The 25,843-nt window shown below is 33.8% G+C and overlaps 1 protein-coding gene across 1 annotated transcript; it reads left to right on the top strand.

The window, feature by feature from the left end:
• Positions 1–22,766, top strand: jak3 (Janus kinase 3 (a protein tyrosine kinase, leukocyte)). The gene is made up of 23 exons (XM_073818553.1): positions 1–959; positions 1,167–1,284; positions 2,869–2,986; positions 3,202–3,347; positions 3,430–3,730; positions 11,294–11,416; positions 11,590–11,747; positions 11,833–11,944; positions 12,208–12,388; positions 14,395–14,519; positions 14,631–14,762; positions 15,086–15,173; positions 15,396–15,520; positions 16,449–16,587; positions 16,781–16,929; positions 17,075–17,225; positions 18,093–18,226; positions 18,403–18,592; positions 18,722–18,846; positions 18,962–19,134; positions 21,868–21,985; positions 22,173–22,286; positions 22,412–22,766. Exons 1-23 carry the CDS (start codon positions 773–775, stop codon positions 22,529–22,531), a joined length of 3,327 nt encoding a protein of 1,108 aa, XP_073674654.1. The 5' UTR covers positions 1–772; the 3' UTR covers positions 22,532–22,766.
• The last annotated feature ends 3,077 nt before the right edge of the window (positions 22,767–25,843 follow it).

The following is a 25,843-nucleotide window of genomic DNA, read 5'->3' as shown; positions in this document are numbered from 1 at the left end:
TGATCAAAAGTGATGATAAAGACATTTATAATGTTACAAAAGATTTCTAATTCAGATAAATGCTGTTCTTCCGAACTTTCTATTCATCAAGAAACCTGAATGATTTATACAGCTGATTTCAACATAATAATAATAAATGTTTTTTGAGCAGCAAATCAGAATATTAGAATGATTTCTGAAGGATTATGTGACTGGAGTAATGATGATAAACATCCAGCTTGGAAATCACAGGAATAAATAAAATTTTCAAATATATTCAATTAGAAAACAGTTATTTTAAATAGCAAAAATATTTCAAAATGTTACTGCTTTTGCTATACTTTGGATCAAATAAATGCAGGCTTGGTGAGCAGAAGAGACGTCTTTAAAAAAACATTAAAAACCTTACTGTTCAAAAACTTTTGACTAGTAGTGTATATTAAATAAATGCTGTTCTTTTATTCATCAAAGAAGTATCACAGGTTCCAAACAATATGAAGCAGCACAACAGATTCAACAGTGACGATAAATCAGCATATTAGAATGATTTCTGAAGGATCATGTGACACTAAGACTGGAGTAATGGCTGATGAAAATGTAGCAGAAACTTTACAATTGCTTCTAACATTAAACAAATAGCTTTTTATCAGAAATATCCATTTGTCTTATCCTATTTTGAATTACATGCACTATTTTGGAAAGAAAGAATGGTCTATGAACACCTGCATGTGTTGAAAATAGAAAGTATCTAGTTTTTTCCGTCAATTAAGAAGATTGCTTTGGTGAGAAGACCATGAGTGAAGAAGAAGAGGTGCCCTTGATGAAGAGCGAAAGGGCTGGCAGTCAGAAGTCCAGCTGTGACTCTGCCCTGCAGGTGCACCTGTACTACAGCCCCAGCTTAAATTCAGAGACCACCTTCACTATCTCTACCGGACACATCACAGCCGAGAGCGTGTGTGTGCTTGCTGCTAAAGCCAGTGGTGAGACGCCCACATGCTCAACACAATCTCATCTTTAATGGTGTCTAACTAAAAGTATTGCTGATAACCTTTAAGAGGTCAAGGTCTATCTGTTAGATGATTATGACGAAACTACATGTTCTGTGTTTCTAACCTTATATTTAAATATATTTAAAATAATCATGCGCTAACCTTACAATAACCTGAATGGAATTTTTATATTTTTAGGAATTCTTCCTGTGTTCCACAACCTGTTTGCTTTGGCATCAGAGGACCTTTCATACTGGTATCCACCAACTCATGTGTTTAATAGCGAGGAGAATGTCAAAGTTCACTACAGAGTGAGGTAAAACGGCTGTGATAATCATATATTTTATGTACAAATAGCTTAATCTTACTGAATATGTGGAATTATTATTTAACTACTCATGTCATTCATTTTAATTCAATTTGTTTTGTCCTTGACCCAGACTTCAGTCTTTATGTAAATGTATCATATTAGGTTTTAAATCTATGATGATTAAAAGTGGAAAAATCATAAACTTTAAATTTTAAACTAAAGTAAATCAACACTAATCTGATATTTCAATATTAATGGTGTGAAAATTATTTATATCAATTGTCATTTCCATCACAAACAAAATGTTGTCCCTAATAATAAATTTTTTTTCAAAACTTAGTGTTTTTGGTAAACAGTGTAAGATAAATATGACATAATATGTAAAGAAAAAATCTAAGTCAAAAGTTTTTGAACAGTAAGATTTTTAATGTTTTTTTTTTAAAGCCTGCATTTATTTGACAGAAAGTACAGCAAAAAGTGTCAAATTTTAAATTTTTTATATTTTTTAATATTTTAAAATGTAATTTATTCCTGTGATCAAAGCTACATTTTCAGCATCATTACTTTTCACTGTTACATGATCCTTTAGAAATCATTCTAATATGCTGATTAGCTGTTTAAGAAACATTTTTATTATTATACTTATCAATATTTTAAACAACCGAGTACATTTTTTCAGGATTCTTTGATGAATAGAAGGATCCCAAAGATCAGCATTTATCTGAAATACATTTTTTGTAACATTATACACTATACCATTCAAAAGCTTGGAGTCAGCACACTTTATTGATTTATTTACTTTTGGGGAAAAAATAATAGAAATGAAAACTTTTATTTAGCAAGGTTACTTTAAATTAATCAAAAGTGATGATAAAATTTTATTTTTCAACATAAAAATAATAATAAAAAATGTTTTTTGAGCAGGAAATCAGAATATTAGAATGATTTCTGAAGCATAATGTGACTTAAGTAATGATGCTAAAAATTCAACTTTAAAATTACAGGAATAAATTAAATTTTAAAATGCATTCAAATAGAAAACGGTTATTTTAAATAGTAAAAATATTTAAAAATTATACTGTTTTTGTTGTACTTAGGATCAAATAAATGCAGGCTTTGATGAGCAGAAGAGACTTCTTAAAAGACATTGAAAATCTTACTGTTCAAAAACCTTTGACTAGTAGTGTATATAACATTTCATGCGAAAAAAAAATGATGCACAACAACAGAATATTTTCAGTGTACTTTTTTCAATTATTTTGTCAAATGATGCAAAAACTATTAAGATATTATTTAATTGTTTGTATTTAAGATACAAAAAATTCTATATTTAATTAGACTTAGTAAGGCAAAGGAGGCACTGATATGCATTGTTGGCAATTGCATTGTTATAGTTAAATATTAAAAATCATTTTTGGTAACTGAAAGCTGATTTAAGGTCATTTCTAAAATGAAAAAGAACACTAAAAACTAAAATCAAAGCAAATTCAAAACTGTAAATAATACTAAAATGATTGCTAGTGGACAAATTAAATAGTGAGAATGTGAAAGGTCTTCTGTAATTGAAAAGCTTTTTTCTGTGTGTTTAAGGTTTTTCTTCTCAAGCTGGTTCGGTCAAGGATCCAAAGCATCGTACCGCTTTAGCCTCAGCAGAGGACGAATCTGTGCCGTGCTGGACTACTGCGTCATTGACTATCTTTTTGCTCAGGTATAGCACAATAATCTCTTATTGCCTTCTCAAGAGGCAGTTGAATGTTATTTTGAAAGCCACATGTGAATTAAAAGTGAACACTCAGAATTATGTCGCTCTATCCTGATGATGCACAGTAAACTATCGGTATGATTAAAATAATTCAAAGGTGTCATAAAAATGTGGACTCAACTGTTACCTTCCGATCTGACTGTACAGTCTGCCTGTTTCAGGCTCGCAGTGATTTTGTGTCTGGACGTGGCGGGATTTCTCCTGCTCTGAGTTTGCAGCAGGAATGTTTGGGAATGGCAGTGCTGGATCTGTGGCGTATGGCCAAAGAGAGAAACCAGAGCCTTGGTGAGATCTGCAATACAACAAGGTAACATGAATGCAGTTAACATATAAGTAGAAGTCATTTTAATGTTAAAGCTACATTAACCACTGTAAAAATCCCATTCCAGCTACAAGTCCTGCCTCCCGGAGATCCACAGACAAGACATACAGCGTATGAGCCGTCTAGCGCGGTATCAGATCCGCAAGTCGCTGAAGCGTTTCCTAAAGAAGCTGGGCAGATGCTCGGCTGGAGAACGCAGCCTGAAGCTCAAGTACCTGATCGAGCTGAGTGTGGTGGAGCCGAATTACGGATCAGAAAGTTTCACTCTGCATCACTCTGGATGGCTAGAGCAGAGCGAGCAGCTGAGGGTCAAAGCAGTGCGAGTGTCTGGAGAGGGAGGGATTCAGATACAGACCAAAGAGAGTCAGGTAGAACTTTATATAAGAGTTCAGTAAACAAGAAGTTAAGGTGTCACTTACATTTTTAACTCAGTGTTGCTTTTGTTTTTGCTCCGCCAAAGAAAATAATTCCAAACAGATGGTTTGCATTTAAGTCATGGTTTGGTCAGTTACCCAAATGCATGGCCATACTGGCAATACTCGAATGTAAACAACAGCATGGATTGCAGGTTAATGTACTACTGAATACGTTGTGCTGCTAATTTATCCTGTCTAAACCATGGAAAAAACGTGTGGAAGCTGGTAAATCATATAGAGAAGGACTAGTAAGCAGAAAAGGGTGCAATTTTTGACAAACTAAAGTTAATAGGTGGTAAAAAAAAATAAGTACGAGATGTATTAATTAAGATACTAGCCTAATACTTAACCTACCTGACCGGAAGTGATAAGAACAAACACGAATGTTGTCAAGATTCTTGCCCTGGAAATCCTGGTTAAGTTTAACCAACCACAAACGCCCTCGGTTCCTAAGACAGTTTTTTGCACTCTTCTCCTTGATTTGTCAGAACTTTTGTCAGTCTATAGACCTTTTTCACAGAAACCGGAAATACGCAATCGCAGGGTATGCAGACTTCCTGTGTAATGTCAACACAGCAGAAAGCCGGGTAATTTAAAATTAAAATGGAGAGAGTCTACACAACTTCCCTCGCTGGTTTGCCAAAGATAACTTTTGCCGACCTGATAAGAGTCGTGGAGGAAAACTCCGTCACAAAGAGGAACAAATTGGATGAAGGATATACATTTTTCCACTAAGAGTTTATCCGGGACGTTCTAAAACGCTTAACGTGGCTTAACGTACGTAAAAAACGACAAGGAAACCCCAAATTTCTGTCAAACCTTACTTGGAACAAACACTAACTATTATCTAAAGAACGAGCCCTTATTCCACAGATAAAGTGAATAATATCACGTTAAGCGTTTTCTCCATAGATATATATACGTAGATACCCCATTGGACCGCTCCAAGCACGTAGATGCGTCCGCCATTTTGGAACGGTCCACTTGACGTCATTCACCATACTGTAGGTTCGCAGACCAACGGCTGTGCAGGACTGTGGCATTTCGAATATTCAGTGATTACTATGGTGAATAGGGGTTATGCCCAACAGGCTTCTGTTTTCTGCTAAACAGGTCTCGTTGCTTCCGGTTCACGCGTTTTGCATATCCCTCTTTAAATATGAACATGATTTACTCAAGATTCATTCAAAGTAGACACTAAAAATGATCATAACCAATGTCCATCACATATGTGGATTGATATATAAAAGTTTTAAATTTTTATTCTTTTCACTAACATTTATATATAAATATCGAATGAAACGTCCACAATAAACAGCTGGATTTTTTAACTGATTACCTTAAAAGTCCGTCGATATCGCCATTATTTATTACGGCTATTAACACGTTCTCCGACAAGCGGAAGCAATGAGACCTGTTTTCCGGGGTTGGTCAGGTGACGTTCGACTTAGATCTATGGGTGAATGACGTCGAGTGGACCGCAGCAAAATGGCAGACGGCTTACGTATAAAGGCCCATAGAAACAGTCGCTAATGAGGCATCTACGTATATATATCTATGGTTTTCTCAGAGCCATATAGAAAGAGAGTTGCGACACGCTTTGATCTCGCCGCCGCGCGGTCACGTGGTTCATGGAGCTCTCCATAGTTCCAAACAACTCCGCGCTGTCAATGTGTTTGAATGGGTTTAAGCAGGATAGACAACAGTTTTACTATATTTGCAGCAATTTCGAGTAATTATTAACACATAATGTGCATTGATTGTGTATTGATAACTTCTCTGAATACACTTTACAATCGCATTTATTTCTGGGGAGTGATAAAGAGACATAATTAATATGTTCTCATACTTTTTGGCAGTCAAATGTGATCAAACACCTTAAGTGTAACTTTTATTCAATTAAATAATTGTAATATATATAGTTCAGTTCTATTTAGTTAATATTTTGAGGAGTTTTTTTGTACTAAATAATACAGTTATGTGCAATAATGATCCTGACCATTTAAAAGATAATATTTTCTAATATAGTATTTATATTATAGTTAGTGTGATATTTAAGGTAAAATACAGTTGAATGTGTGTTTGGACATGATCAAAACACTCTTTTTTTATATGTTTCGATTTAACGATTTAATGTTAAATAAAAAAAAGTAATTTACTCGTCTTATTTTATGATATTCAAATATACAGCATAACTGAATATTATAAAAGGCAAGTAAAAATTGCATTTAACATAATGGAAAAGATGAAAACAGTGTTTAAAAAAACACAAGGCAACCAATTGCATTCAGCATACATTTTTATCGTATTTCTTGAATGCAGTCTTTACTGAAACTTCAACCTCCTACAGTGAGAGAAAGATCGCAGAAAGACTAAAAACGTAAAAATATGACAACTAGTATCTGGTTATGGTCGCTATTGCGGTGTTTTTCTCGTTATCTAACTGCATTTACAGTATAACTGTTTATTTTTTAACGATAAACTATAACACGCTTCATAAAATACCACTACTGGTCAGTTTTCCGAGAGGTCAACTGATGCGTTAAAATGTTAAAAAATGCAGTAATTTCTTCAATTTACCGGCGACTGTGCTTGAGAAACGCAGAAATGAATGGGCTTCAATGGAGGAGCTACTGGTTGTTTGGAACTATTGGCCGCTCCATGACACGCTTTACTTCCGCATTCCTCAGTTCCTATGGAAGCCTATGGGAGTGTCATAACTCTGTTTCTCTATGGCTCTGGGTTTTCTCCCCCATAAGCCCATTATAAGGAAACTGCTTAACGTGGTTTAACTTACCTTAACAGCGACCAGGGAAGACCAAACTTCTGTTAAATTTCACTTATAATAAACACTTTCTGCTCTCAAAAGAACGAGCTCTCATTTAGCATATAAAGTGATCGCCCCCCATAGAAGTCCATTATACAAAAAAAAAAAAACTTAACGTGGCTTAAAATTTTACTTACAATAAACAATTTCTGCTGTCAAAAGAATGAGCTCTTATTCAGCATATAAAGTGAATAATATGAAGTGAATAATCACGCTTTTCTCCCTATAGAACTCCATAGACCTTTCTCACAACTTCCGTATTTTGCACCGGAAATACGCAATTGCTGTGTAACCTATTTCCGCCCCAGTATGCCGGTGTTCTGAAATATTCGGTGTCTGAGATTTTCTGTGACACTGGGCGGAGCTAGCATGAATATTCATGAGTTTCCCGTTCATGAGTTTCGTCTTAAAGTTGCACTCAAGTATTAGTGCTCCTGATTAAAAAAAATACAGCTTTCTGTAACGGAATTTAATTTCAGTTTCGAGCTAATATATGTACATATTTATTGTGCACAGACATTTATTAATTACATAAGAAATCCAGTTTATTGTTAGAATATGCATCATATAGGCTAATCAAGCCAACAACTCTCTTCTTTTTGTCATTTACTTATCGGTTTTACATTTGAGTGCGTTTTAAAAGTTGTACAGAATATACTTATGCATTTGATTTGGCATAATAAAGTTTGATTTGTGATCATGTACAACATTCAACCTTATTATTGCTGGTTCAGCTGTTAAATAAATTAAGATATTTTACTTGCTGATTTTTACTTTATTCACAGATGAAAATTAACTAAAATGTTGCATGGGCTATATTAATTTCCACTTTAAAAAGTTGGCATTTAATACAATCAAGAAAGCAAATGATTATCATCCTCCATATATATATGAGGTTACTTTGAAGTACCGTTAGCTTGTACTGTAGAATAGGACTAAAACATTGTGAAATAAAAGCTTGGATTCTGACTTCACCATTAATGAATTCATTTAATATTAAAGTCTGGATGAAGTTATGTGTGCTACCAACTAAGCCAAAAATAAGGAACGACAGAAATATCACAGCGGAAACTTTATTTTGCCATCAAAGATGCATTTACCAGCAATCAACAGTTTTACAGACTCTCAAAGTAAAACATCAGCACAAAACAAAATGACTTAAATATACCACAGCATTTTTTTTACAATGGCGTTTTGGTGCCACATGAAAAAAAAAAATCTAAGATTACGAGATTAATATGTCGATAATATAGTCAAAATATTATGAGAATAAAGACGAAATATTACGATAATAATGTCAAAATATTACAAGAATAAAGTCAAAATATTATTTAATTTAATAAAAAAATGTGGGGAATAAAAGATTGGACGCCACAGACATTTTTGCAGAGCAGGTGAATTTTCACAAAGAATTTTGATAAGAATTGTCAAAGATTTTGAAAGAAGAGACGTTTATATTATAAATGTTTTATATTACAAACAACGAATGTAATCGAAGCATACTGTCCCCGTGAGTACGACACAAGGTATTATTTCTTTAAATAATCCCACATACACTGCAAAAAAAAAAAAAAAAAAAGGTTTTCTTACTTTTTTGTGTCTTGTTTATTTTCTTACCCCAATGGCAGATTATTTAGCTTTTTCTAAGCAAAAACTTAATTTCGACTTGTTCTTACTAAAAAAAAAGACAGGTTTTTTACAATTTATTTTAAATTTTGGCTGAAAACAAGACAAAGTCTAAGTAAGAAAAGCATTTTTTGTAGTGTATATATTTGTAGTGTATTAAAAATAGTCAAATAAGAGAGCTAGCGCCCCCCAAAGGAATGTCCATTGGGTGTATGACCTGAATAAGTTGGTCCTGTTCAGTCTGTTAATAAGTATCATATATTTTTGATATTAAGCTGTTTTCGCAAGTCAGCAAAACTGGCTCTTCCTCATCCCAGTAAAATGATGCGACCGCTCGGAGGCAACAATCCGGGCCTTTACATGCGCAAAATAGGCTACCCTCAATATATTATATTTATAACTTTAATTTGTACGATTTAAATTCTCGAAACATTTCGACTTTATTCTCGTAATATTCCATCTTTATTATCGTAATATTTCTACTTTATTTTTGTAGTAGGGCTTTATTCTCGTAGTATTTCGACTTTATTCTCGTAATATTTAGACTTTATTCTCGTAGTATTTCAACTTTATTCTCGTAATATTTTGACTTTATTCTCGTAATATTTTGACTTTATTCTCGTAGTATTTCGACTTTATTCTCGTAGTATTTCGACTTTATTCTCGTAATATTTTGACTTTATTCTCGTAATATTTTGACTTTATTCTCGTAGTATTTCAACTTTATTCTCGTAATATTTAGACTTTATTCTCGTAATATTTAGACTTTATTCTCGTAGTATTTCGACTTTATTCTCGTAATATTTTGACTTTATTCTCGTAATATTTTGACTTTATTCTCGTAGTATTTCGACTTTATTCTCGTAGTATTTCGACTTTATTCTCGTAATATTTTGACTTTATTCTCGTAGTATTTCAACTTTATTCTCGTAGTATTTCGACTTTATTCTCATAATATTTTGACTTTATTCTCGTTGTATTTCGACTTCATTCTCGTAGTACTTTTTCTTTATTCTCGAAATATTACGACCTTAATATTAATCTCGTAATCTTAGATTTTTTTTTTTTTTTTGCGTGGCACTAAAACGCTGTCCTATAAATGCCTATTGGCTCATTAGTTAGAACATGTCCTTAAATTAAATCATAATAAATTATATTAAATCAAACTTACAGCACACAATCTACAAATTAAATCAACAATCTAAAGGAATAAAAAAATCCATCTCATGAACACTTGATTGTGGAACACAACACTACACTCTTTATTCATTTTTCAGTTATTTATTTAATGCACATACTTCCATTCAAATGTCTTTGCTATTTTTGCACATTGTCTGTCTTGTATACTTGTATCTAGTTCTTTTTATCATATGTATCGTCTTGCCACTGTCATTCTGTAGCACTGTGGAGCTTCTGTCACTTAAACAAATTCCTAGTATGTGTAAACATACCTGGCAATAAAGCTCATTCTGATTCTGATTCTGATTCTGAAAACTTAAGTTAGTTCGACGCTGAAATCAAATTAATTTATGTTAACGAAAACAGTGTATATGGTCCAAGGAGCACAAATCTTTTTTGTGGCGCTTTAACATGAAACATGAAACTCATGAATATTCATGTTAGCTCCGCCCAGTGTCACAGAAAATCTCAGGCACCGAATATTTCAGAACACCTGTTACCAATTAAACAACAAAGATGGCGCAAACATCGAGTAAGATTGTTTGTAACATCACGACCACGACTGTTTTATTGCTTTAATAAAGTTGTACATGTCCTCTATACTATCCATACATAACCTTATAACCCTAGTCCTCGGTCTAAGTGGACACACTAGTCATTTGTTAGCCTGATTGCTCTCTAACGTTAGCTACGTTACTTACCTTGAAAGTTATGGATAAACGGGACGTTCTAAAACGCTTAAAGTTTCTGTCAAACCTTACTTGGAACAAAAACTAACTACTATCAAAAGAACGAGCCCTTATTCCACAGATAAAGTGAATAATATCACGTTAAGCGTTTTCTCCCCAATATAAGCCCATTATAAGGAAACAGCTTAACGTGGTTTACGTACCTCAACAGCGACCAGGGAAAACCAAACTTCTGTTAAATTTTTACTTATAATAAATACTTTCTGCTCTCAAAAGAACGAGCTCTTATTCAGCATATAAAGTGATCGCCCCCCATAGAAGTCCATTATAACAAACCATGTTAAACTTTTTCTACTCCAAATGTTTATCCCGGTCCGACCGATTAGTACAGCCCAAAACATTACAATAATTGAAAATTTTCAGCAGCAATAATCAGCTTAATATACCAGTTTCGTTTGGTTCTGTGACGCCAATATGACCGATTGATGAACGAATCGGTTGAGTGAACGATTCATTGATTCGTTCATAAAGACTCGAATGAATCAAATGCATTTACGCCGCCTACAGGAATTAACCGGAACTAGCTGTTATAGGCCAGGTAATTTTGTAAATATCAAAATTGTTTAACAGAAGAAAAGAAAAAGAAATAAGAAGTTAAATTTCTCATTTTGATGCTTTTAAACTTTGTCAGAGACATGTATAAGAGATTGTTCATAACTTGCCCATAAAACTAACTACCTAGTACATACCATAAAACTAATACTTTTATTCAGAAATGATGCATTAATTGATAAAACGACACTAAAGACAATTATAGTGTTAGAAAATATTTATATTTAAAATCAATGCTGTCCTTCTGAACTTCCTATTATTAATAATCCTCAAGAAAATATCTTATGGTTCACACAAAAATATTAACCAGCATAACTCTTTTCAAAATTGATCATGAAAATGTTTCTTGAGCACCAAATCAGCATATTAGAATGATTTCTGAAGACTTTTCTGAAGATTTCACGTGACACTGAAAACTAAAGTAATGATGCTGAAAATTCAGCATTGCATCACAGAAATAAATTGCATATTTAAATATATTAAAATAGAAAAAGCTATTTTGAATTATAATAATGTTAAGCAATTTTACTATATTTTTTCATAATTAAATAAATGTACTAAGCTCCTTTTATGTGTTCACAGGAATGGCAGACATTTTGTGATTTCCCTCAGATCACAGATATTAGTATTAAACGTCTTTCTCAAGAGCAGATGCCTTTGGAAGGACGGGTGGTCACTCTCACACGCCATGATGACCAGTGCATGGTAGTAGCATTGCATAACTTTATCATTATTTGTTATGAAGCATAACACATGCCATTTTGATTAACCAAGACTTGATATTATGAATGTTTAATAAATTCAAGCTTGTTCTTTTTGTCAAATCCTACATTAGCATTTAATATTTAACTGTTTTCTGTTTCTCTTTCCACCAATAGGAGGCTGAGTTTCACACCCTACCTGAGGCTCTTTCCTTTGTATCTCTGGTTGATGGCTATTTTAGATTGACTACAGATTCGACTCACTATTTCTGCACAGAGGTGGCCCCGCCAAGCTTGCTGGAGGATGTACAGAATTACTGCCACGGCCCGATCACGTACTACATAGTTTCATATTTCACCTTATAGTAAAATTAGAAATGACTAAGTAATAAATACCATTTTGTTTTGTGTTTTCTAAAGGTCAGAATTCGCAGTGCACAAACTTAAGAAAGCTGGAGCCAAAAATGGGATGTTCCTGTTACGTCACAGTCCTAAGGACTTTGACAAGTACTTCCTCACCGTTTGCATAGAGGTACCAGTCTTGCTTGACTCCTACAGATACCAGCCTTTTGGTTTCAACTAACAGGAAGTAACTAAAATAGAATATGACTCATAACTCCAAGCCTCGAATGAGTTTAAATCTGATTCAACAAAAGCTACTTCCTATGTTTTACAGCTCAGTCTAATTATAATGTGAATTTTGAACCAACCACAGCAAGACTTTCTATAGTTTCACAGATTGGCTGAATTGTTAGTGACTCCATTGTATTTCTTAACTTCTGGATGTTCTTACAGACTCCTTTAGGCGTGGACTACAAGGACTGTCTGATAGAGAAAAATGAGAAGTTTAGCCTGGCTGGGATTCACAACTCATTCTGTAGCCTAAAACAGCTCACAGACTTTTATCAGATCAGTACGCTTCTCATGTCAGAAATCCCCGTCACCCTAGACAAGTGCTGTCCACCCAGACCAAAAGGTAGAACATTTCTTTGAGATATTTGCTTTTTATATCATGATGTTTATCTTTATAAAAAATGAGATAGCAAGAGTTATTTGAGGAATTAAAAGGGATTTCATATGGATTTAAAAAAAAAAAAAAAAAACATTTTTAATACATACATTTTTTTTTAAATATAAATTGCAAAAATAATCTAAAATTATAATTTGGGGGGAAAATAACTTCAACAAATGTTATTTTATACATATGTTTAACTAAACTGCATAAATCATTTAAAATAATAACTGGAAAAAATTACTTCAAATAACTTAATTTTTTATGCTTTATTTTAATGTTGTAATTTCTTGCTATTTTACATATTTTATAAATATATTTAATAAAATAAATTGCATAAATAATCTACAATTATAATGTAGGGGAAATTACCTTCAAAAAATAATAATATGATTCTTTTTGCTATTTTTACATATGTTTACTAAACTGCATGAATTTGGAAGAAATAACCAACATTTTTAATACTTTATTTTAATGTTGTAATTTCTTGCTATTTTACATATTTTATACATTTTATATTATTTAATAAAATAAATTGCATGAATAATGCAATTTTTTATTTATTTATTTTTTACATATTTTATAAATATCATAATTAATAAATTAATTTGCATAAATAATGAAAAATAATAATTTGGAAAAATAACTTTTTTAAATTGTGTAATTTCTTGCTATTTTACATATTGCTGTGCATATAATGTACATTAAATAAAATAAATTGCATAAAATTATACTAAATCTAAAATTATACTTTGGGGGGGAAAAATGTTAATAAGATTGTTTAGCTTTTTATACATATCTTGTTGAACTAAAATGTATAAATAATTTAAAATAATCATTTGGAGAAAATGACATCAAAAGATGTTTTTGTTTTTATTTTTATTGTGCTATTTCTTTTCAAAATTTGTGGGCCTATTCTTTTTTAGTTGTGTAATTTCTTTCTATTTTACATATTTCTACACGTATTTTTAATAAAGTACATTGCATAAATAATATATAATTATAATATGGGTGGGGGGAATAACTTCGTTAAAAATGTTAATAAGATTTTCTTGTTTTACTAAATTGCATTAATAATTTTAAATAATCATTTGGGGGAAAAATACATCAAAAGATGTGTTTATTTTTATTATGCTATTTTTTTCTCTTTTTTTGTTTGTTGCTTACATATTTTATAAATATAATTTTTATTAAAATAATTTGCAAAAAATAATCAAGAATAATAATATGAAAAAAAAATAACTTCAAAATTTGTAGGCCTATCCTTTTTTTGTTGTGTAATGTCTTGCTATTTCACATATTTCTATACATATATTTAATAAAATAAATTTAATAAATAATATAATTATAATTTGGGGGGAAAAATAACTTGAAAAAATGTTTTCTATCATACATTATATAAAGATCATATAATAAAATACTCATCATATAATAAAATACTTTGTATAAATAATCGAAAATAATAACTTTGTGGGAAAAACTTTTGTATACATTTTTGTATTGTGTAATTTCTTGCTATTTTACATACATTTATACATATATTTAATAAAATAAACAGCATAAATAATCTAAAATAATAAAATAAATCACCAAAATATACATATTTTATCCACCTTATTTTTCCTGTAAGAGTAGGCACAGACATTTGTAAATTTAATGTGCGAGGCTTCCAGTCTTATCCACTTCCAGCTATTTAAAGCTGTACAAAACAGCTAGTTTTGCTGTTTGATATTGCAAACTGGTGTGTCTTACCATATTATTTTAATGTGTTATCTTAATTATGAACACATTGGTTTGTAATGCAAACAGTTTACCGATTACTGCACTTTGTTATTCTTCTCGCTATTTCGCTACAGCAGCTAATAAACCAGAAGTCTTGCGTGTTCACAGAAAGCAGCTTATTTCCGCACTGAAAAATAAGGTGGATAAGGTTTTTAATTTTGCCGTGCTATTTCTCATCTTCATTGCAGAACTTACCAACATGATCATTATTCGAAACAGCAGTATGACTGAGATGCCCAGTTCCCCCATGTTACAGAGACACAAACCAAGCCACATGCAGTTCCACATGATTAAACATGAGGACCTCACCTGGGTACATACATTTTTGGGCTTGCTTTTAAAGGGGTCAAAAGATAATTTTAACAACAGTATGTTTAATCTCAAAACAACTAAAGTCAAACCACTTTTTTCTGTTTCTTAACAGAGGGAAAGCTTAGGTCAAGGTTCCTTCACGCATATCTTCAGAGGCAGTAAGACAGACCAGCGGGACGGATTGACACACTCCACAGAGGTTCTTCTGAAGGTCCTGGATGCAAATCATAAAAACTGCTGGGAGGTCTGTTTTCAAACATAGAACATGCTGAGTATAATTATTTGCAATGAAAAGACCATATCTAGTAAAACTCTTACTCAAATATGCACTTCGGCATAGAAAATATTGCATTTCCCATTTTTGACACTCCATGATAATGTTGTGTTTGATTCAGCATACCGTGGTATTAATAAATGAGATATGCCTCTAAAATGCAAACTGAGATTTCAAACAAAAACATGTCATTTTGTAAACTTGTAAATATGTAAACTTTAGCATTTTTGACTGAAAAGAAGAAGTGTTTTTAGCTATGTGATTAATTATTACATTTTACTTCTATTTTTAAGTCTTTTTTTGAGGCGGCCAGTTTGATGAGTCAAATTTCCCACAAGCACCTTCTGCTGGTATATGGCATCAGTGTGCACAAATCCAAAAGTAAGTGTAAAAGCACTCTTAACAAACACTCTTTTACTGAAGTATAAGCACAAGAGGGCAAACTCTATGAAAGCAATTAAAAGTCTGTGTAATGACCTCAGCTCTTTGAATCTTCTTGAACTCTGAGTGGCTCCAGAGTATCGTTGGTGACGCTGGTTGCCTGTCAAAGTGTCTGTGAATACAGTCATGTCAGTAAAGTGTGTCCTCCTCTGACCTCCACAGACATCATGGTGCAGGAGTTTGTGAAGCATGGCGCACTGGACCTGTACCTGAAGAGGAGCACATCTGTGTCAGTCAGCTGGAAATTAGATGTGGCCAAACAACTAGCCTGTGCTCTCAACTTCCTGGTGAGAAATATTCATACATGATAAACTGGCTGGTAATTATGAAATTATTAAGAACTGTATGAGGGACGATATTGGTTATATTTACCAGTCAACATTGAACACAGATTTTATGTACAGTTGAAATCAGAAGTTTACAACACCTTGCAGAATCTGCAAAATGTTAATTATTTTATGAAAATAAGAGGGATCGCACAAAATGCATTAAGAGGCGGGGGTGAAAATTTTTTGAATATGAAGATCGGGGTAAATGTTACTAATTTTGTCTCCAGGGGGACATCTACGTACCTCCTGTAGCTTTTGAATGGCAGTACTAAATGGAAAAAATATGATAGTTAGGCAAAATAAGAAAACACCCCTGGCTCTTAATGCATTTTGTTTCCTTCTGGGGCATCAGCAAGCATTTGAACCTTCTGTAATAGTTGCATATGAGTCCCTCAGTTGTCCTTAGTGTCAAAAGATGGATCTCAAAATCATACAGTCATTGTTGGAAAAGGTTCAAATACATTAAAATACTGAGAAAAAACAAAGAATCTGTGGGACCTGAAGGATTTCAGTGGGCAGTTTAACTGTTAAGGACAAAAAAGGGAAAAAACAGATGTGGATCATTCAGGTAACAACACAGTGTTAAGAATCAAGTTTATGCAAACTTTTAAACAGGGTGATTTTTATAAATTCAACTATTATTTTCTCTTGCGGACTATATGTAAAAATCTTTTATGTGAAATATCTAATTCAGATCAGTATTAAATAAAAAAATAACATGCATTTTGTATGATCCCTCTTATTTTGGTAAAATAATTAACATTTTGCAGATTCTGCAAGGTGTATGTAATCTCAAAGCTCGTATTAATTGACTTCTGTACTGAATATTAGAGAGGATGCATCATAGCCCTAGCTAAAAACCTTTTTTTTTCACTATTATATCCAGGAGGAGAAGAATATTGCACATGGGAATATTTGTGCAAAGAATTTGCTGTTAGCCAGAGAGGGAGACCCTTCCTCTGATAACTTGCCCTTCATTAAACTGAGTGACCCTGGCATCAGCATGGCCTTTCTGGGCAAAGATGGTAATTATATTAAACAGATAAACACAAAACCATTATTTACTCGTAATTCAATGACTTTTAGAATAATTTGTGTTTTTAAAAGAACACTTGACAGAGTAATAATAGATTCTTTATTTAGCTTGTATTAGGGATTATAATACACTATAATATGATTATGTGTGATGCAATAAAATGGTCGTTTCTGTGAATCCAGTGGTCTTAGACAGAATACCTTGGGTGGCCCCAGAGGTTCTGGATACACTTGAGATTGAACTAGATTGTGACAAGTGGAGTTTTGGGACAACGCTGTGGGAGATTTTCAATAATGGAGAAGCTCCGCTGCAGGGCCTGGACCTCATACAAGTATAGACATCTCACATGAGTTCCACCATTAATATACAATCATAAAATACCCGTACATTTTCTTTATGATGTTATACATTCTAGATAAAATGCCAAATCATTACTAAATCGGTACTAAACAGCTGCTGTCTTTCTTTGAATGCAGAAGCAGCAGTTCTATGAGCATTTCTCAAACCTCCCTGCACTGGAGTGGACTGAGCTGGCTGACCTGATCGCTCAGTGCATGCAGTACCAGCCTGAACTCAGACCGTCCTGCCGGAGCATCATCCGCCAACTTAACAGCCTCATCACTTCAGGTAACACACAGATGTACACCAGATTCCTTTCCACAATGACACTGATGTTTGAAATCTGCTCGATTTAGATCCCATTCTCGAAAGAAAAAAGAATGTGACTTGACTTATAAGGCTATTTAGCGCCCCCTTGAGGAAAATCACTTTTTTCCCCACATGACTGTTATTTACTCATTTTTTAACAATATTATTAGTGTTAAATATGTAAATAATTTGTTATTAAATACATGTTTTACATTTTTTACATTTATTTGTATATTACATAATATATGCATCACTTACACACTACCAGTCAAATGTTTTTGAAGTAGTAAGATTTGTAATGTTTTTAAAGACGTCTCATCTGCTCATCAAGCCTGCATATTTTTTAATCCAAGTAAAGCAAAAACGGTTAAATTCTGAAATATTTTTACTATTTAAAATAACTGTTTTCTATTTAAACATATTTTAAAATGTAATTTATTCCTGTGATTCCAAAGCTGGATTTTTAGTATCATTACTCCAGTCACATGATCCTTCAAAAAATATTCTAATATTCGGTTTTGCTGCTAAAAAAATACATTTATTATTATTATGTTTAAAACAGCTGAGTAGAATTTTTTTTAGAAAGTTCAGAAGAACATTTTTATTAATGTTTGACATTTAAGTAATATATAAAAATATTAATTATGTAATTAATTTACTTTATTTATAAAAATAAATGCAATATTTGTATTTTTGTATTAATATATAAAATATATTTAATAATATTTATTTCCCAAAAATGCTTAGTTATTCGTATTCATAGTTAAAAATTCATAACAGAAACATACCGAAACCGTATGATCAGCAGTCATTGCATTTCTAATTCTGTTAATCTTAATTCTGTAGATTATGAGATTCTTCATGCGACTGGCACACTTCCCAAGACTGATAGCTTCTGGAGAAGACCGAACATGCTCAAAAAGCAACAACGGGATGTTTATGAGGAGCGATACCTCCGATTCATCTCTATCCTGGGAAAGGTACAACAACAAAAAAGCATGTTATTATATTATATGATGCACATTAGTATTTCACAGTTTAACCTCGCTTTTATAACTAAACGTGATGATTACTGGTGCAACTGTTGAATTTCTAATTGGAAATTAAGAGAGAGAAATTAAAGCTGATCATTTTAACTGTGCATATGTGAGTTTAGGGTAACTTCGGCAGTGTTGAGCTTTGTCGTTATGATCCATGGGGTGATAACACAGGAGATCTGGTAGCTGTCAAGGAACTTCAGTCAAACAAACAGGCCACCATGGCAGACTTCCAGAGAGAGATCCAGACCATCAGCTCCCTGCACTGTGACTATATTGTCAAATACAAGGGCATCTGCTACAGCGCAGGTCAGACTACTTTTGATAATCAATTTCCAATCAGCATCTATTCCTTTAACCCTAAAACACAAAACAGTGCATTGCATAATTGAAATACATGTAAAAGGTCAATTATCCTTATTTTTTAACACTTCACAGGCCGACTCAGCACAAAACTGGTCATGGAATATCTTCCGTACGGCAGTCTGATTGGATACATGGAGAAGCACCGACAGAATGTGTGCACCCGAAGACTGTTGCTCTTTGCCTCGCAGATCTGTAAGGTATAGACTAGCCACCACTAGAACACATCCTTTTCCAAATCATAGGTCTGATCAGTTTATTCATTTGTTTGTGGATCTTTATACATGTAAACAGCCCTCTAACATTCTTTTGTAGGGTATGGAGTACTTGCAAAGCATGCGTTATGTTCACCGTGATCTAGCCGCTCGCAACATCCTAGTCGCCAGTGACACTCTGGTGAAAATTGCAGACTTTGGGCTTACGAAGATCATCCCAGTGGATAAAGAGTACTACCGTGTCACACAGCCAGGAGAAAGCCCTTTTTTCTGGTGATGATTACATCAAGCTCTTTAGGCAGACAGCACTATTCACATACCATTAACATACAGTAGCACTGAATACATTCCATACAAAACAACAACCTCTAACAAAATATGTTCTAAGAACATCAGGTGTGTCTAATTCTAATTTCCCACTGTGGTTTCCCACAGTTTCTTAAAACAAGCAATAATATTTTTGTCCAACAGGGTGTGACCTATATCTGCAAAATCTCTTTCAATACCTATCGTAATGCAAAGCAATACTATTTTTGTTACACAGGGTGTGAAGACATCAGCCAAAAAAGAGTCACACATACATTTGAGTATCAGTCATAATATTTTACACAAACCAAAATATATTTTTATAATTCAAATTAAACAGCTCCTAATCCTTGAACTGTTTTACAGTCTTTTTTAATCTGTTTTAGATGGCTGTAGTGGGCTTGTGTAGTCCTATAGGCTAGATCATGAAAATAGGCCGATTTGTTTCTTTCTTCTCAAGAAAAAAAAGGAATGTTATGCGAATGTTAAAGGGTTACTCCACCCCAAATTGAACATTTTGTCAATAATTACTTACCCCTATGTCATTTCAAACCTGTAAAAGCTTCGTTCGTCTTCGGAACACAATTTAAGATAACGTAAACAGCTTATCTGCGTAACGCAGCTGATAGAGAACAGCGTACGCTGTTTGTGTCCAGTGAATACGCACCAAAATGGCACAACGGGGACGCGGGCGAGACAAATTGTTGAATAAAGTCGTTATTTTTGTTTTCTTTGAGTACAAAAAGTATTGTCGTAGCTTCGTAAAATTATGGTTGAACCACTGATGACAGGCGGGCTATTTTGATGACGTCTTTTATACTTTTCTTGACCTTCCCTGCTGAAAAAAACAGCTAATACCAGCCTAGGCTGGTTGGCTGGTCTTAGCTGGTTTAAGCTGGAAGTGGCTAGTTTTAGCTGGTCTCCCAGGCTGGTTTTAGCTGGTCTGCCAGGCTGGTCAGGCTGGTTTTAGCTGGTGGTTTCCCAGCCTGACCAGCCTGGCCAGGCTGGAAAAGTGGACAAAACCCCTCTAAAACCAGCCTGCCTTCCAGCTATGACCAGCTAAAACCAGGCTGGTTGACCAGCTAACACCAGCCAACCAGCCTAGGCTGGTTTTAGCTGTTTTTTTTTCACCAGGGTTGCCAGTGTTATTTTCTTTGCAGTGAATGGGACAGCAACAAAGCTCCCGGGTTTCATCCAAAATGTTCCTTTTCTTCTTCTTTGTTTTTAACGGCGGTTGGCATCCAATTTATTAGTGCATTACCGCCACCGTCTGTTCTGGAGTGTGGATCAATCAGTGGGTTTACAATTTAATTCTAGACAATGAGATGAGGATATAGGGAGGATAAGCTTTTACCCTATAAGGGAACATTCAGTTTTATCATTTTGCAAACATTACTAGAACATTATGTTTCCACATTCTGAAAAAAGTAGCAACATTTAAAAAATGGAAGGAAATGTTAAAAAAAAAATCATAAAAGATGTGTAAATAATGTTTTTGTGCTAACGTTTTAAGAAAGTTTTTAAAGATCAGATAACTCTGAATGAACTTGGGGAGAAACTTGCCAGAACTTTAGCCAAGATCTGAGAACATTCTAGGAAAGTATAAGAGTAATTAACCACCTTGTTGTGATTACAGATTTAAAGGATAACTATTGCCAAAATGCAACCTGGGCTGTTTTTTTTTTTACTGTAAACGAGACAAACATATATCTAAAAGCATAATTACGACAAATGAGCCATTTTTGAGATTGACCGTGATTTCGTTTTGCGGTCAATGGCCGGTGAATGGGAGCACTAGGGGCATAAATTTGAGCGCATCAAAATCTATATTTTTACAACACTGAGAAGGCTCGACACACCATGAAACTTTGCTCGAAGTATCGCCTGGGTCTCTACACATGAACTCGAGCATTGAGAACATTGTTTGTGTACACAGAGTTTACTAAAAAGAAAGGTTTTGAACAACTCACTTTCACTGTTTGAGGTTCCGTTCGCGGCTGTCTTGCCAGTCAAGAGGTGTCGATCTCCGAATGCGAATGAATGGACTCCATAGGACGAAATATTAGGCTTATGAGGCTCTTTTTAGAACTAGAAGGTTAAGATTGTTTTTCACTTGCGACAAAACAACGAATTAGCCATTCATATATGGAAATATGCTTTAGGAGCTATCCATCCTCGCATTCGGAGATCGTCACCTCATGACTGGCAAGACGGCCACGAACGGATACTCAAACAGTGAAAGTGAGTTGTTCAAAAACTTTCTTTTTAGTAAACTCTGTGTACACAAACAATGTTCTCAATGCTCGAGTTCATGTGTAGAGACCCAGGTGATACTTCGAGCAAAGTTTCATGGTGTGTCGAGCCTTCTCAGTGTTGTAAAAATATCGATTTTGATGCGCTCAAAGTTATGCTCCTAGTACTCCCGTACATACACTAGCCATTGACCACAAAACGAAATCACGGTCAATCTCAAAAACGGCTCGTTTGTCGTAATTATGCTTTTAGATATAAGTTTGTCTCGTTTTCAGTAAAAAAAAAACAGCCCAGGTTGCAATTTGGCAACAGTTATCCTTTAATGAAATTCCATTTTCTGGTCTCTGAATGATTCAGTGTTGACTATTTTCTATTTATTTATTTATATTTCTTTACTTAATATTAATATTTCAACTTGTTTGTTGTTTCGTGTCCCATCCTGTACAGGTATGCACCTGAATCCATTTCAGAATTGAAATTCTCCCATAAGTCAGACGTATGGAGTTTCGGCGTTGTTCTACACGAGCTCTTCTCGTACTGTGACATCAGTCGAAACCCCAGACGGGTGAGTAAATGAAGCTCCATAATAATAGTACTACTACTGTACGAGTACAGTGACAAATGACTGTCACCTTGAGAAACTCCCACAAAAACTCACTAAAAATGAAGATTCTGTCATCATCAACTCCATTTGTGTTGTTCCAAAACTTTGAATGTGTTAAAGATGCTTTATTTGATTTCCTTTGATGCAGTTGTGTATCCAGAAGATAGGAAGTTATGTCCAGAGTCCTTCCATGGCTATCCATCTTCTTAATCTTCTCAAAGATAACTGGAGGTTACCGGCGCCATCTCAGTGTCCACCAAAGGTGAAAATAAAATCTGATTTTTATTTGAATGGTTTTGTATGGGTCACATTAACCAATTGAATCAAGTTCCATTGTACAAATATTAGCTGAAGTAATTGTAAAAAATATTATTTTTGTTATTTCAGGTGCACAGTATTATGATGCAGTGTTGGGAGTTCAACAGCGAGGACAGACCAAGCTTCTCCTCTCTACAGGACCTTATTGAGAATAGCCTGTTAGATGAGAGAGAGGGCTGTAAGGGGTAAAATCAGAGATCACTGTGTTGTCAACATATATGTATATTTGATATATAATTGAGTTTTTGCATTCTTACAGTAGCTTTTTCAGTGTTATGTTTCCTTTTAACCATAGTTACTGTAGATCAGCTTGTATATTCACAGATTCCTCCAGAGCTAGCACTAGCATACCTGTTTAACTGTAATTCATAAAAAAATGCATATGACTTCATCTGTTTGACTCACAAATATAAAGTTAAAATTACTAGTGCATCATGTTTTTGTTCTGATTTTATATTGTCATTTAATACAGTGATGATATAAAGCAGTTGAGTAAATAGGTACGCCAGTTGTTTCTGTATTTTAATTTTATTTTAAGATTTATTTTTGGCGTTTGGCCTTTATTTTGATAGGACAGTGTAGAGGAGATATGAAGTGAAATGGAAGACAAAGAGGGGGCAGGATTTTCATTTACCTTTATTTAACCAGGAATGAAAACTCACTGAGATTAAAATCTCTTTTCCAGGAGTGTCCTGGCCAAGGTAGGCAGCCATTTAACAACAGAGCTGCAACAAACATTACAAAGAAAACAACTAACACATTAAAAACAATCACACACAATTTGGTTTCTCTCTAAATTACACAATAAGACTTAAAATTATTATACGACACCAAGTTCTGTAATTTTATCTCCTTTTGGAGAAGATTCCAGTCTGAAGTGGCGGCATATTTAAAAGAAGTTTTACCAAGTTCAGTCCTGACAAAAGGCACACACAGATTGTAATTTGATTGAGAACGTAGTGAGTAAATTCTAAACGAAGTCCTTTGTATAAGACAGCAGAGATAAATTGGTAAACAACCTAAAATTGCCTTATATATCAACAAATACCAATGCTGCGGATACTCAAAGAGGGCCATGCAACTCTTTTATATAATTCACAATGATGTGTTGAAAATTTACATCCAGTTATAAATCTTAGAGCTCCATGGTACAGAGCATCCAGAGACAGAAGAAGATACGAAGGAGCATGCTGATAAACCACATCCCCATAATCAAGAACCGGTAAAAACATAGCAGAGACTATTTCTTTCTTAACCTTAAATGAAAAACATGACTTATTTCTAAAATAAAAACCAAGCTGCTTCTTTAATTTTATTTGCAAAACGCAATGTGTTGTCAATAATAATGCCCAAATATTTGTATTCCAACACTGAGGTAACTTGGCTCTCCTGATAAGTTTGGAGTACAATAGGGTTCTCTGAAGTTCTAGAGTTTGAAAATGACATACACTTTGTTTTGTCAATATTTAAAACCAACTTCAAAGCACAGAATCTATTTTGAATAATATCAAAAGCAGACTGTAAAGAAGCCACAGATTGTTGCTTAGAGGGAGCTGAGCAGTAAACAATAGTATCATCTGCATAGAAGTGGAACTTTGCATTGACAATATTTAAAACAAAGCAATTTATATATATACTAAATAATAACGGCCCCAACACAGATCCTTGAGGGACTCCTTTAATAATCTCCAAAAAATCTGACTGAACACCTTCCACCTGAACACATTGGGTTCTACGCTGTAAATAGTTTGTGAACCATAAAATAACATTTTCTGATAACCCTACCTGTCGAAGCCTATCTAATAATATAATGTGATCCACGGTATCAAAGGCCTTTGATAGGTCAATAAAAACACAAGCACAATGTTGTTTATTATCTAATAACGATATCATCGACTCCACGATATCATTCATAACCTTTAAGACAGCTGTAGTGGTACTATGCCCTTTACGAAAACCAGATTGATTAATAGATAGAATATTGTGACAATTTAGATACTGAGCCAACTGATCACTAACTAAATTTTCTAAAATTTTTGAAAGAATACAAAGTTTAGATATAGGTCTATAATTATCCATTAAGGAAGAATCTCCCCCTTTTGGCAAAGGAACAACAAATGCTGATTTCCAAATCCTAGGAATTACATTAGTTGATAATGAGAGATTAAATAAATGTCAATGGAGGAGAAATCAAATCAGCCGCTAATTTTAAATACAGTGGGGCAATCTGATCAGGACCCGATGATTTATTCACATCTAGTTCCTTTAAAGCCAAATAAACATCGTAGGAAGTAATCTGTTGAAAAGCAAACTCACTGGACCATATTATGTTCAGCTTTAAGGAAATCTAGGTCAAAAACTGTATTATTATTTGTTGGAAATATAGACCCTGATGCAATGAAATATCTGTTAAAACTATTAAGCATTTGTTTTTTGTCTGTAATTTTGAAAGAATCTATCGTTAAACAAGAAGGAAACCCCGAATTGGATTTATTACCAGTTAACAGTTTAATATTCCTCCACAACTTCTGAGAATTTGTCAAATTTTCTGTAGTTTTATCAAGAAAGTAGTCAGATTTCGATTTTCTAATCGCAACTGTACATTTATTTCGGAGCTGCCTAAAATGTAGCCAGTCAGAATTTAACTGTGTTTGTCTAGCCCTGGCCCATGCTGCATCCCGTTCTTGAATAAGTTCGCACAAGACAGTTGAGAACCATGGATTATCTCAACATTTAACTCTTTTTTTTCCCAAAGGTGTGTGCTTATTAATAATTGACATAAAACTATTATAAAACTATTCCCAAGCACACTCAACATCCGGAATTAAAGTCATTTGATCCCAGTCAGTTTGTGCAAGATCATTCAAGAATGCCTGCTCACTAAAATGTTTCATAGAACGCTTAATTATAATTCTCGGGTTCTGCTTAGGCAGCCGTGTATCTCTGACTACTGCCACAACACAGTGATCACTAATATCGTTTGCAAATACAGAAACTGAGGAATATTTATGTGGAACGTTTGTAAGAACAAGATCTAATAATGTAGATTTTTCTCGAAATTTAGAATTTGGCCTGGTGGGTGTATCTACTAATTGAAAAAAATTATGACTATCACAAAAAATGTTTAAATCATCGGATATTGCATGCATCCAATTCAAATTAAAATTACCCATTATGATCATTTCCTTATATTTCAAAGAGGTCAATGAATGCATTAGTGACTGTACAGTATTGCTAGCAGCCGAAGGAGGCCTATAACAACCAGCTATAGTGATCTGAAGGGTTTTGGACACAGAGAGATTCAAAGCTAATAATTCATACTGTTTTGGTATTGAGACCGAAAGTAGCAATGATGTCTCTAGATGTTCTTTGATGTAAATTGCTAAACCCCCCCCCCCCCACCCCACCCTTTTTTAATCTATCTGATCTAAAAACCTTATAACCAGTAATACTGATGTCTCTGTCTGAGATAGATTTGTTAAGACAGGATTCAGATATAAC

This window comes from Garra rufa, chromosome 15 (assembly GCF_049309525.1).
Source record: "Garra rufa chromosome 15, GarRuf1.0, whole genome shotgun sequence".
In the NCBI taxonomy this organism is placed as follows: Eukaryota; Metazoa; Chordata; class Actinopteri; order Cypriniformes; family Cyprinidae; genus Garra; species Garra rufa.
The sequence above is the reverse complement of the archived record's forward strand: the minus strand, read 5'-3'. Positions and strand labels throughout refer to the sequence as shown.

What these genes read in the sequence shown, in the direction of transcription:
- jak3 (XM_073818553.1), top strand. Translation starts at nt 773, where the DNA reads ATGAGTGAAGAAGAAGAGGTGCCCTTGATGAAGAGCGAAAGGGCTGGC. An exon ending in TAACAGCCTCATCACTTCAG is followed by an intron (nt 17,226 to 18,092) that starts GTAACACACAGA and finishes TTAATTCTGTAG; the next exon opens with ATTATGAGATTCTTCATGCG. An exon ending in TCAGTCGAAACCCCAGACGG is followed by an intron (nt 21,986 to 22,172) that starts GTGAGTAAATGA and finishes CCTTTGATGCAG; the next exon opens with TTGTGTATCCAGAAGATAGG.